General features: G+C 38.6%; 1 protein-coding gene across 3 annotated transcripts in view; it reads left to right on the top strand.

Annotated features, from left to right (window-relative positions):
- MTCL3 (MTCL family member 3) overlaps nucleotides 1-13,724 on the top strand; it is a 66,454-nt gene that overhangs the window by 1,068 nt on the left and 51,662 nt on the right. For all 3 annotated transcript variants that reach the window (XM_071218656.1, XM_071218655.1, XM_058307395.2), the window contains exons 2-3: nucleotides 493-717; nucleotides 2,363-2,521. In XM_071218656.1, the coding sequence (XP_071074757.1) occupies nucleotides 493-717; nucleotides 2,363-2,521 (384 nt within the window). The remainder of the gene's footprint in view (nucleotides 1-492; nucleotides 718-2,362; nucleotides 2,522-13,724) is intronic.

The following is a 13,724-nucleotide window of genomic DNA, read 5'->3' as shown; positions in this document are numbered from 1 at the left end:
GTGAGAGGCGTGGAGGGAAGCTGTGGGGGGAGGGGGGAGTGGGCCGCGGTGGGGGGGGGGGGGCTAGGGCGTGTCCTCGCAGGGGTGAGAGTCTTGCTAAGCAGTTCCAAAGCCTTAAAGAGGGAGGGGAACCGGAAAGGAGGGAGGGGGTGCCTAGGCCTTTTCCAGTTTGAAGCAGACCTGAGATTAGTAGCGTTAGGTTATCGTTTAAATCCAAATCTAGGTCTTCGTTACTCGAATTATCATGGTTTGTCCCACCTTTTCATGGAGAAAGCCAGCGTAAGAGCGCGAGAGAAGGCCTTAAGGCCTTAGGGGGCCCGTTTTTCTAGTTTTCTTCTTCACTCAGCCCCCTGTCACCCTGTCTCATGAGGTGGGGGGAGGGTGAGCTTCAGAGGCGGTAAAGCTGAGAATTTGGAGCAGGGATGGGGTGTGCGTCTTGTCTGTCCGAGGGAGGCGAGGCTAATTTTGACCCGCGGCCTGTCACCGCCTCAGAACGAGATCGATGAGCTGAGAACCGAGATGGACGAGATGAGGGACACTTTCTTCGAGGAGGATGCCTGTCAGCTGCAGGAAATGCGCCACGAGTTGGAGAGAGCCAACAAAAACTGCCGGATCCTGCAGTACCGCCTCCGCAAAGCAGAGCGCAAAAGGCTCCGCTACGCGCAGACGGGGGAAATCGACGGCGAGCTGTTGCGCAGCCTGGAGCAGGACCTCAAGGTCTGCGGCGCGGGGTCTCGAGGACGGGCGGCAGGGGCGGTGGGTGGGCACTCTGGTCGAGGACTCTTTGCACTGAAAGGCCTTCAGTGGTGGCTGAGAAAGACCTTTGGGGACACGGAGTTCCGCAGCGCCGACCACGAAATGTCAGGGTCCCAGAAGGGTACCAACAGATAGATGGGTATGAAGAATAGAGAGAATGTGGAGGGCCTCGTGGAGAGCGAGTTCCGTGGGCTCTCTCGGGAGTTCCGGAGTCTCTTCTCGAGCTGTGGGAAGGGCACCTCCTTGGCGGGCAGTAACAAGGGCGTGGCCGACGCAGGGTATGGCCTTGATCTGGCCTCCAGAATCCGTCTACCAAGGGAAGACCAGGTGCATCCAGGCTCTCAAGAGCAGCAGGGTGAGAACGGCTCCAGAAGAGTTGAGGTCCAGGATACCAACGGCAGTGGGAAGGTTTAAGGTATCAGACTGAGGATGCCGCTCAAGGAAAAATGGTCCACTTCGCCAGTTTAGAGAATCTCTCCCAGTGGAGAAATCCCAACCCTGAATGCATTTTTAGACAGTTGTGGCCTGTTCAGTTCAGTTTAACAGTAGCAGATTCTTTGACGGTGCAAACTAGATCTTATCTTAATGGCCCTAGACAACCAAATGAATATACTTTTAAATGTGTTGACCTTTTTGAAATTAAAACCCAAATGTAATTATCCCATATTTGTTGTAAAGAAAGCTGTAAGAAAACGTCTCAGAAAATCATTATTATACTGTTTCTTTTTCTTTTCTTAATATTTGCTGAACATTCACTCTGTCCCCAAGCACTGTGGCAAGCAGTGTTACATATATTATTATCTCATTTAGTCCTTAAGGAGAAAAGAACATGTAAGGTAGGGATCATCGTTAATAGCACCGTTTTATGGCGCAGAAGCTGAACCTTTTACAGAGGTTAAGTGCCCAGCCCTGGAATGCCACCAGTAGGTGGCCAGGCAGGTTCCCTACCTAGTCACAAACACCTGTGTCTTGTATCTCTACCATAGACTGCTCTACTTCTTTCAAGGTCTGAAATTTCAAACCTAAGTCCAAAACTTGGAGCAAAAGTCATGCCATCATTTTAGAAAATAATTCCCAAGGACTAAAATGTTTCCTAATATTAAGTAGCTGAAATGTCAGTTGTAAGATCAAAATTCCAGCTCCCCCCCGCCACTTGGAATGGAAAACAGAAGCTTTCCATTCTTTAAAATGGGTGATAGCAAAACAGGGTTGTTGTAGAATTCGGGGACATATGTGAAATTTTTCTACAAGTGATAAAATACAGTAGTACATTTATTACCAAGGTATAATGAGAGGTTAAAGGAACAGAGTCTCTAACCAAACTACCTGGCAACTTGTTAGTTGTATGACCCCGAGGAAAGCCTGCAACTTGACTTTCTCATCTAGACAATGGGAATAATAGTGTCTATATCATGGGTTAGTAGTGAGGATTAAGTTGGATGTGTGAATGTTTCATATGTAAAGCATTTGAAACACTGCCGGCCACATGGTAAGCGCTAGGTGAGTATTGGGTCTTCATCCTTTCAATATGAATAAAAGTTTAGCACAATTATAATGTCTGTATTGTCGCTAATTATATGTTATTGTTAAAAACACTTTAACTTAGGTTGCAAAAGATGTGTCTGTGAGACTTCACCATGAATTGGAAAATGTAGAAGAAAAGAGAACAACAACAGAAGATGAAAATGAGAAACTGAGGCAACAGCTTATAGAAGTTGAGATTGCAAAGCAAGCTTTACAGAATGAACTGGAAAAAATGAAAGAGGTGAGTATTCATTTATCTGATGGATGCAATACATTTTCAGCTCTTTAAAAGAGGGTTACTATGACTGTTAAAATAATTCCATTTTTTCCACTATACAGGACATTTTGCTTTTCTCACCCAATATAATAAAAAAGACTTGATTTCACCATGCCTAAAAAAATTTTTTTTGTATCATTCTGTATCATTCTGATACAAACCTTACCTCTAACTTGGCAGGTAGGAGCTGTGACTACTGTTTCATCTTTGTGTCATCTAAGTATATGTTAACTACATAAATTACACAGCCATATCAAACACAATGGTAGTCAAGAGTGTGAAGGAATAAGCCTTGTGTTAGTGGAGGGGAAGAGCTAATCCTCTGAGAATACTATTGAATTAATAGTATCCCATACTTTTAGGATGCAAAAGGCTATTAAGACTATATAATGTATCCAGTTCTATCTTGAATCCTCTTTGTAGTAAAATCCTCCCAAATGCTCTAATGCTTAGAACGTCACCAGTAACTAACCTTCAAGATCTTCTGTTGTAATCCATTCTATTTCAGCATAGCTCTGTTTAAAAGTTTTCCTTTGGTTTGAGTTTGAATTTACTTAGATGTAATTTTAGCCAATTCATCTTAGTTCTACCTTTTAGGGTAGAAGAATCAAAGTTCTTTTTCACATCAAGTACTGGAAGATTCCTACCATGTATCCCCTGTATCTTCTCAAGAACAGAATCAGTATTGAAGAAAATAATCGGAGGGAAAAAGATCTATCAAGAAATAAGTCGCTTGTCAATATATAGCAGTTTAATTTGAATTAAAATAATATTTTCATTGAGAACTGCCTGAGAATGTATAGTACAACTTGTGAAAACTATGAGTGAAAATTAACAAGTAGACATGTGTTCCTCTGACCAATTTCCCCTCTTTTGGATATTCAAAATAACAAAGAAAATCCTAATCTTCCCATGAAAGAATTGAGGTATTGAGTCATCTTCCATTGTTATGCTTATCTCAGAAATGTTAAAAAAATATCCCTATCATGTATTATTGAAAATATCAATAGCATGATTTATATTATACATCAGGGCTTTATAGAAAATGGCTATAGTGGGGTAAACTCTTTCATGATCTCAGTTTCTGATTATTCGTATATTGTCATGACTTTTAAAAAATTTTGACAGTACAAAATAGGGCAAAACTGTTTTAATGAATGAAATTTTTGGCTAATACCCACGGGTGCCTGTTTCCTGCAGTGGAAAAACATTGAGACTGGGGCCAGGTAATCTGTCTTCAGCAATCAGTAGTTTGGTGACTTTAAAGGGACTCTAACTTCTACTTGCCTTAATTTATTCAGTTGTAAAATTTGAAAGCTGTTTTTGATGATTGTCAACATTTCCTGCTGCTATGTAAGATTTTTAGCATGAAATCTGGGACATTTCCACTTAAAAAGCACGATAGATTTCTTTTTAAATTGACGTGATAAAATATTAATGTATATGCAAGTATTTGTTTCTTCAACAAAAATGTGCAGTTGAAGTTTGTCTAAAAATGCAAGTTTAATTTCTAGGAAAAAGATGTTCATGGATACTCAGACAAATTGGACTTCTATCTCAAATTAAAAGCCAAAATAAGCTGGCTACCAGGAGGAAGGGCTGGAACCTAAAAATGTCCCTAGGAGAATCATTGTAAGGATTCACTTCCATGATTCTATTCCACACACCCACCCCATGACCATTTCCTCCTCAGCACTCTAACTTTGGATTAGGTATAACTGTTCATGCCAAAGAGGTAATTCACATTGTTCTCAGAATTATAAAAGCCGTACTCTAATTCCTGATTAAAGAATGCGACAACAAAAGTATAAGGAATTTAGGAGTATATATGGAGCGTCATCAGCCTCTAAGTCACCTTTTATTAAGACGATGGGATCTGAACCAGCAGTCACAGTTTGAGAAGACGGGTGTGTGTGGAGGGAGGAGAAATAGAAATGGAAAGGAAGGGAGGAGGAGTGAAAAAAACCTGAGAAATTCTAAAGGTAATAAGGAAAAAGAAAAAACATTCTGGCAAGAAAGTTCCGTAATCATCCACTTGAGGTTGACCTTCATAGTGTTCATAAAAGTGTCAGAAATGGAAAAAGTAGTTTAAAAATACGTTCATAAATCAGGAATGTTTCATCAAAATAAGATTTTAGTATGGAAATATTTGATATCCTCCAAGAACATACATAATAAAACTGAGCCACAACAAAAACTGGCTTTGTGGGATGTGGGCTATTTGAAGTCCAACTTGTCTTTGTAAGACTTGCAAAAGCTTCAGTTAACCACCTCTTTCTTTGTAAAAGGAAAACAATTTCAAGTTCTTTGGTGAGTGTTAATCACACAGACTCATCCCTTTGTTGCATTCCACTATTGGAGAGCTTTCTACTATGAAAAAAATGACACTGGTTATGGAGTAAAATCATAAAATGCTAAATAGAATATCTAGAGAGAAACAATCTTCCACTTCCCAGATTTTAGTTCCTCCTATGGTCGTATAGATGTTGAACAGCACCACTGGGACCTATAGGCCATCTGCTAGAGTTTGAAACCATTTACTCAGAGTTTAACTGCCTTCAAGGGTATCGCCAATTTCCTTTAGGGCTAGTGGCTGCACAGAGACCCATGCACCTGCTCACATCCATCTGCTTATCTTCTCCCCTTAGAAGTATAGACTAGGCACCTGGGAGAGTAGTAATTACTCCCAGGTATCTATCTAGGTAGTAAAGTATGGGACAAGGGGGAAGGTTGAGCAGAGAGAGAGTGCAGATAAGTAGTTGAATTTCCTGCAACTCATTGCTTGTTTTGCAACAACTGATAGTCCTCCAATTGAAAACAAGAGGGACCTCTTTGGATGCTGCCTGGGAGTTTTAATTGCCCTCCTGATTCTAAAACATCAGTCTCTACTTGCAGTATCCTTTCTTGCTGTAGAAAATGCCTTTACCTTTATGTAACCTGGGAAAAGTGATGGTCTGTCTTGCACTATCACAAACCATCAGAGATGAGTTTTTATAAAAGTTATTGCATGAATACAACTAGCTCCTTGAATGCCAGATGAGTTAATGCCCAAGTAAGATATAGTAAGGGTGCAGAGGAATCTCAATAGAATGCTTTCTCTGTGATAGGAGGATTTTTGCTACAGTTAAATTGAGGTTTGCTGCCTTTCATGAAGTTTTGCTGCTGTAGAAGGGACCTTTATTTTCAAAGCTTTGAAAGCATCTGTGTGCTTCAGGAGGGAGGGATCTGCTTATATTACCTTTAAGGTCAAGTGCTTGGTTGACATTGATGACAGACATTTCAGCAAACACATCAGCAGCAGCAAACCTTTAAAGACGGAAAGAAAAGAAAAAGTAACTGAAATGGTTAGGAGAATTGTTCATCAGGTTTTCCTTTCATTTCAGAATCTGTATTTTTTGTGTTGTCTCATCCCAGCCCTCACAGTAGAATCTTAGAAGAAAATAATTTTTTTTTAAACATTTCCCAGTGTTTTCTCTAGAGGGCTCTTAACTAACCAATTGCAATAAATCTTTAACTACTTGGAGATTTTTAATTTCTGTGCATTTGGTTAATATATCTTATCTGTTACAATGTACTTTCATTCTAGAACACAGAAATACTTAATATTATCAATTTCAACAATAGTGCCTTTTTTTAAAGGAACATTGAGACCATATCTACATACCCAGATTCTCTTTATAGGCAACACTTTAATAGACGAATGTTTGCCCTGTGTGTTTCCAATTGCCTATTTATATTCTGATGTAAAATATAAAACTGATCATAACTACACTGAATTTTGGTAGGGCATATATATTTGTTATAAAGTACAAAGAAAGAAATGCTGAGTGATATATCAATGAAGAAGTAACCTAAGAGACAGTAACAATGAATTTCTTTGGCATTAGAATATTTTCCCCTTGTTCTGGCAGTTTATTCATAATTTGAAAACAGGGCAGTTGTCATTGGCATTTTAAAAGAAATTATCATAAGTGTTTTTAAGTACATTAATTAAACACTAACAGTCTTATCTTCTCAGGGACCATAAGTTATCAAATAACATGGGACAGTAATATAGAAACATTAAAAATAAGAAAAACTGTGTAAGGTAAGCATAGGAAAGTTTGCTTTCTCGGAAGACACCATGTGTTATAAATGAATTTTTAAAGACGTATTTATTTTAAAATTATAAACTTAATTGCATTCTTTTTCATGAAATCACACATGCAGTTGCATGAACTCTGAAGTGATTCCAGGCTCAGTCTTGGATCAGTGGCTCTTTTACCCAAATACCAAGCACCCAACAGAAGCAAAGTCATATATGGATCAGCAGTCCCTGTCACTGGATTATTTTGTGAAACATATTGAACTTTTATTATAAACTGCAGGTTTCCAGTCATTTACATAAAAATGTACATCAGCATTACACACCCTATATAGTTGATCAGATCCCAGTTCCTTTATTGACTAGGATTTTAAACGTCTTATTTATGTTCTTGAAACTCTAAGGCACTCTGCCAAAAATGCGTGTTTTAGCTGATTAATCATCTCCAATTGAATACATTTGTAGTTCCCATTTAAATACCTCCCTACTGGTTTTGTGATTTGCAGTGTAATGCACTGGATAGAAATTATTCATAAATGCACACTGAAATGTTTGTTGCATTTGCTGATAAACTGTATCCCCAGGGGCTACATTTGCATGGAGGCCAGTAGAACATGGTCCTAGGACTCTAGGCTGAACTCTGAGTGATGTGTCCCTCAGAGAGAGGCAGTTCACTTGTGTTAACATATCTCCAAGGCAATATTGTTCCCACATAGTTATTAAAGGGTCACTCCCTTCCCTCACTTCTGTATCCTACCTACCTTAAAAAGGGACTGAAATGTTCACAATAAAATCCTAAAAGCACTGAAATAAGGGCTTAAAAATTGAGTCATGTAAAACTGCTAAGAAGATGAAGGAAAGCATAAGCCAAGGAATGTATGTTGTTATGAAGCAGCTCTGAGTTTAGCAGCAACCAAGGCAAAAGAGAAATATTCAAAGAAACTCTCTCTTCAAGTTGGGAACAACTATATAAGCAACACAGAGTTTCATATGGATCTCTACAGCAACCATGAAGAAAATCAATTATAATATAGCAAAATACTGATAATTTTAAACAGACTTTACAGGACTATCAATGGATGGATGAGTTTTCTAAACAATTGTCAGTTCTCATCTATTTAATCAATAACTTGAGAATTAAGCTTTTGCAGAAAATAAAATGAAGGCATGTTTTCATTACTTGTGAATTTGAGTGTCATGTGGTAGAAAGATTGTGTGCCATGGTGTCTAAAAACTAGCTTTGAAGTCTCACCTATCATTCCCTGTGACCTTGAGCAAGTAACTTGAAAATATGAAATTTATAGGCCTCAGTTTCTTTATTTATAAAATGCAGAATTTAAACTAAATGCTCTCAAGGTCCCTGTAAAAACATTGTTTTCATTGTTGGCTGTTATCCACCCCTAGTCTTCCTGAAATTTTGATTCTGAGTCAGATATGCCTTTCAGTTTAATTACTATTTTTCATTACTATAATTTTTAAAAATTTATGTAATCAACAGATAACTATTGAATAGTAACTTATTACCTCTTTATAGTTTAGCTATATAGAGACCACAGAGAATTTAAAGATAGAGTGGACAAAGCATTGTATTAAACTCAGAATTTGCGTTCACTGATGGCTCTACTAAAGGGTTTTTAATTACAGAGAATATATGAGACCTAAAGTAGCATTCAGGGCCTAGTTTAGTACAATAGAAATCAGAACTGAAGACTTGATATGTGGGATTGAGGACAGTGGTACCTTCTGAAGAATCTGGGCCATACTTTTTTAAATATTTATTTATTCATTTATTTTTATTTATTTCTCTCCCCTCCCCCCCCCCATTGTCTGCTCTCTGTGTCCATTCAAATGTCCACTTGCATTCTTGTCAGTGGCACAGGAATCTGTCTCCTTTTGTTTCATCATCTTGCTGCATCAGCTCTCCGTGTGTGCAGTGCCACTTCTAGACAGGCTGTGCTTATTTTGCATGGGGCGGCTCTCCTTGCAGGGTGCACTCCTTGCGCGTAGGGCTCCCCTACACAGGGGACACCCCTGCGTGGTAGGGCACTCCTTGCATGCATCAGCACGTTGGCCAGCTCATCACACAGGTCAGGAGGCCCTGGGTTTGAACCCTGGACCTCCCATATGGTAGGCAGACGCTCTTATAAGTTGAGCCAAATCCGCTTCCCAGGGCCCACACTTTTGATGTGGCTTTAGCTCTCCACCTAAGAGGCCACAAGGACGGTGTGGTATCCAAAGAATTTACCAACTTTTCCAATAAAGAAACCAAAGTATTGAATGATGTTATCTAGCCATTCTCATTTCTGCCAGGTGGGTTCTTTATCCATATGGTTTTGTGGGGGTAAAGTCTACCCCAGCTTCCCACCCTGGAAGGCTACCAGGCTCTCACTGCAATGAGTTCACAAGTGCTGGTCATCAGTTGAACATTCAAACTTTTGTATTTTTCTATTATTGAAATTTCATTTATTTTGATCTTCCTATGATTTCTCTGGTGATTTTTAAATTCGATATTTTATATTTCCAAGAGCAGAATAAAAATCTCTTTGAGATTGCTTGCCCTTTGTACATATGTCAGACATAACCCTCATGTAGAATCGACTCCCGTTAAACAACCACAGTTCCCTACCTTAGAGGTTCAGAGTGCACAGCTGTGACCTCATGGTCTCTGCAGTGCTAGGGCAGTGAAGGGCCTTGTTCCTAGCAGTGGCAGAAACGAGCCTCTGCTCTCTATCTCAGCCTTTTCCTTGAAGCTTAAGGTTTATAATATAGTTCATCAGCTTTTAATTTAGCAAATGCTTTTTAGCAAACACTTATTGAATGTCTATGTAGTGTTTATAAGGGCGTAACAGATGATGTCACTGGGCGTAGTCCCTGCCTTCAAATTAATTCTTGTCGGATAGAAAAGACAGACTTGTGCATGCTGTATTTTGACAATAGCTGCACAGATGCAGAACTATATCAAATACTTTGATGTACAGTATCTCAGGAAATCCTCCTGAAACCGACTAGACTATAAGCTCTATGAGGACAGGGCCCATACCTAGTTCCTATGGCACTCTCCCCACTTCCAGTTAAGTGCCCCGCCTAGTCTATATTCTTCTGTTATATTTTAAAAACTGTTATTTCATGCTTAATTAGGATAGATCTTTCCCCCCACTAGAATGCAAACTCCCTGAGGGTAAAGACTGAGTTTGTCTTTTTCATCATAGTGTCTGCAGCAACCAAAAGAGAACGTGGCACCAAGTTGATAACATATAACTAATTTCGAATGAATGGATGGTAATTAGATGAGGCATTTTAGACCCTGCTTTGCAGGGAAAGAAGAAGAAAAACAAGATGTGACTAAGAACAAGATCTCTTTCGAAAGGTACTTAGGGCAGTACAAGCAAACCAGGAAGGGAGCCTCATCCCACTTCTGTAATCGGAAGTCTCCTAAGACTTTGCTACCTCCTGGGAACTTCCATGCTCCACCTTGCTTCTCTCAAGCTCCATTTATCCTCCAGAAGCAACAAGTCATCCCTGAAACAAAGTCCCATAGGCTTCTTGGGAAGGGGGCTGTTGGGATTGGATCATGCCCATCCCCCCAAAAAAATATGTCCAGGTTCCCAACTCAGGTCCTGTGGGTATGATTCCATTTGTAAATAGGGCATTGGGAGATGTTATTAGTTACGGTGAGCCCAGACTGATTAAGAATGGGTCTTAATCTACCATGGCTGAATCCTTATAAGCAAAGGAAATAAGACATGGAAAGAGAAGCTACAGGAGAAGCTGGAAAGAGAAGAAGATGCCGCCATGTGCATTGCCATGTGACAAAAAAGTCAAGGAATTCGGAAGACTGCAGGCAAGATACTGCCTGCGGGGGTGGGGGGCAGCTAACCTTCTAGCCTCTGAAACCATGAGCTAATACAGTCCTGTTGTTAGGCCAACCCTTTGATTGCTATTTGATTTAGTAACTAGGAAACCAAAACAGACAGGGCAGGAACTCAAAGACAACTCTGACATCCTGGACTTCAGCTCTGCTGCTTATCTTCTGTGTGTTTTGTTGAGAACCTGTGAGAAACAGGCATCAGGAACAAGAAACAACTGCCCTGTCAATTCCAAAGATGATGCAGTTGAATTTGCCTTAAATCCTCAATGTTGGCGACGGTCAGATCTGCAGTTAATTTGATTGAAGATACATGGAAAATTGTCCCAGGTCTGTAGTTGCACAGTAACCACCTGTGTCACATGCTAATTTTGTGCCAGTCACTGTACCATTTTGTAGATGAAAATGCCAAGACTCAGAGGGACGGATATCACTAGTAAATAAGCAGCTGGTTCACACCCAGTCCCTGGCTCCTCTAGCCAAAGCCACTTGGCCTCCTGACCCGTACTCAGGCTGCCCCTTCTGATATCCCCTCCATGCTTTTCCTGACCCACAAATGACCTGCCATTTTTAGGGACTTCAGGAGTCCGTGAATCTCCCAAGTTCTGCATCTCTGGGATACTCTGAACAGAACTGAGAGAAAACTAACAAGGTATAAATATAAACATCTATTTTATCTCACAGTAAGGAAATCTTCTGAGTAAAAACTAGAAACAATAGAGCTAGAAAAAATATTTTCATGACTGTTGATTCTGTCTCCTTTTTTTAAACAGACTTAATAGCCATGTTATTTCAAATAAGTCATTTAATAACTGAGCCTCAATTTTATCACCTCTTGAAAGAAAATATTTTCCCTATCCAGTCTACTCACAGGAATAACATGAGCTAATAATATGTGTTGAAGTGCTTTATAAACTGCAAGGTGCTGTATAGACATCGGATGTTGTTAGTGTTATTATTAATCTGTTGCTCTAGGTGAGCAGAGTAAACCTTAACTCCTGGAGATTTTTTTTTAAGTCCACGAGATTGAAATTTGATCCATCTAGGGCTCCAGTGCTTTCATACAATTCTTTGAACATTTTGCTTTCTCTTTTCCCGTGGATGTCTATTACTCTTGAGTTCAGAGAGTAAAGCCCCCCCTTTACATCTCACTCCATTATGAAGCCATCTGACTTCTTCCACTTGTCCTATTCCCTCCTACACTGCGTATGCTCTTACTGCTTTACCACCTATTTGCTTGAATTTGTTAATGGGTATTGTGCAGAAAATCCAGCTGCACTGTCTGCCTCTGCATTGATCAACAGGGCTGAATATGCCGATTTGCCCAGTTAAATGTCTCTCTCCTACCTTGTTGCTCTATGAATAGTCTTCCTGAAGGGAAACACCATGGCAGAGAAAGGAAGACTGCTCTTGAATCAGAATTATTCAGAGGATTTCCTTGTAACTTTTATTGACTGTGCAGTTAAATTCAATGCTTTCTGAATTTAAAAACATTTATTTTAAATTCACACAAACATACTATTATCCATACAAAAACTATCAATAAATTCTTAAGCTAGGGAAGAGGTTTTGGAGACAATAAGATTGCTAAGATTTCTGTTGAAGGAGCTCATTGTTAGTTCCTTAAATTGGAAATTACTCGGTTCCTTTGTTTTCCAATATTTGTGTTACTTTTGAGTAAATATAACATGCAATTTCATTATACATTGGGAAGTATTTTCCAAATTGAAAATTCAGTCATATGTTGAAAACTTTAGACTTAATTGCGTTTTAATGGAAATACAATCACTTATTTGATGTCTCTGTTCTAATTCCATTAATGCATTTCAGGGTCAGTTAAACTGATCTTTATCCAGATGGTAAATGGCATTTGAAGATGCCATTTAGATTCTCTCCTGACATTTTCCATTTTATACTTATATGTTTCACTTAATTGGGTCATTCATATTCAGCATGATTAAACTCAGAAACACTTAAAATTAAAAATTCAATGTAGTCAGCCTTCATCTGCTGGCTAGCTCAGTTATTTCCAATTTGTCTAGCCAATTAATCATAGCCTTAACTGGTTAATAAAATTAACTACATTATTTTTCTTCCCTTCACAAAGTAAGTATTCATATTATTACCTTGGCCAAGAACCTTGAATGATAGTAGAAATAATTAGACAGGCCAATTGATTATTATATTCAAGTGCATAATGAGCAATTAACATGCTGATGTGTGGTCCTATTCACTTACTCCATGCACGGGGAAGAAAAGATTTTCATATAGCCTTGTCAAATAGCATCCATCTGTGTCCATTTAGGAGACTCTATTATATGGAAAGTATTATCTTTAAAGGATAAAATAACTATTTGATTCATTTCTTCATAGAGTTATGCTAAGTTTATGTTGAATAATTACGTTCTGCAGGGCTTCAGAAGGTGGATATCCTGTTTTTAATTCTACTTGTGTTAGCTTCAAGGTTTTTTTTTTTTTGTAATACATTTATGGTATCTTAATTTCCCATATTACCAAAATCAGGAATGAAACAAAGAATTAAGAATTCTTTCACTTAATCCAAACCCTTACATCACTGCATAGTCTTTCTTAATTTAATTTGGGTTATAGACTGCTTATTACTATTAAAATATTCATTATTATAGTATATAGTTTGAATTGGAACAATATCTTTTGCTTTCATATGCACTCTTATAGTCATATAACTAAGTCTGTATGTTCAAAAAATTTCAATACTCTCAATGATTTGAAACCACAACTATTGGTTTTCTGAGACCTTACTTGTATTTTTACTTTTAAATAATTTTTAATTAATTAGCTTATACTCTTTTTTTATTCAAGAAGTGTGCAATTGATATAATTTCTGAGTCTTTGCTTTTTGAAAATAGCGTGTGCTAGCCTTCACCCATGAGTAGCAAGATAGAATTATTTAGTAAATACTTTCCCTCTCACATTATATATTCTGCTCCATTAGCTTCTGGCATTTGTTTTTTATTGGAGAAGTGTGAGATCAGTCTGACTTTGATTCCTTTCAAGGTCAAATTATTTTCTCTGTTTGTGTTTATGGAGTATTTCTCTCTACCTTTTATAGCAGTCAGAATCCACCAGTAAGAAACAGAATTCACCCTAGATGGTTCAAAAGAAGAGACTTCAATAAAGAGGGATTACTTAGAGTGACACAGGCAGGATTAAGGGAACATACTGGCCAGCACGGCATT

The sequence above is a fragment of the Dasypus novemcinctus genome, chromosome 11 (assembly GCF_030445035.2).
Source record: "Dasypus novemcinctus isolate mDasNov1 chromosome 11, mDasNov1.1.hap2, whole genome shotgun sequence".
NCBI classification, from domain to species: Eukaryota; Metazoa; Chordata; class Mammalia; order Cingulata; family Dasypodidae; genus Dasypus; species Dasypus novemcinctus.
This window is presented reverse-complemented; position numbering and strand designations above follow the sequence as displayed.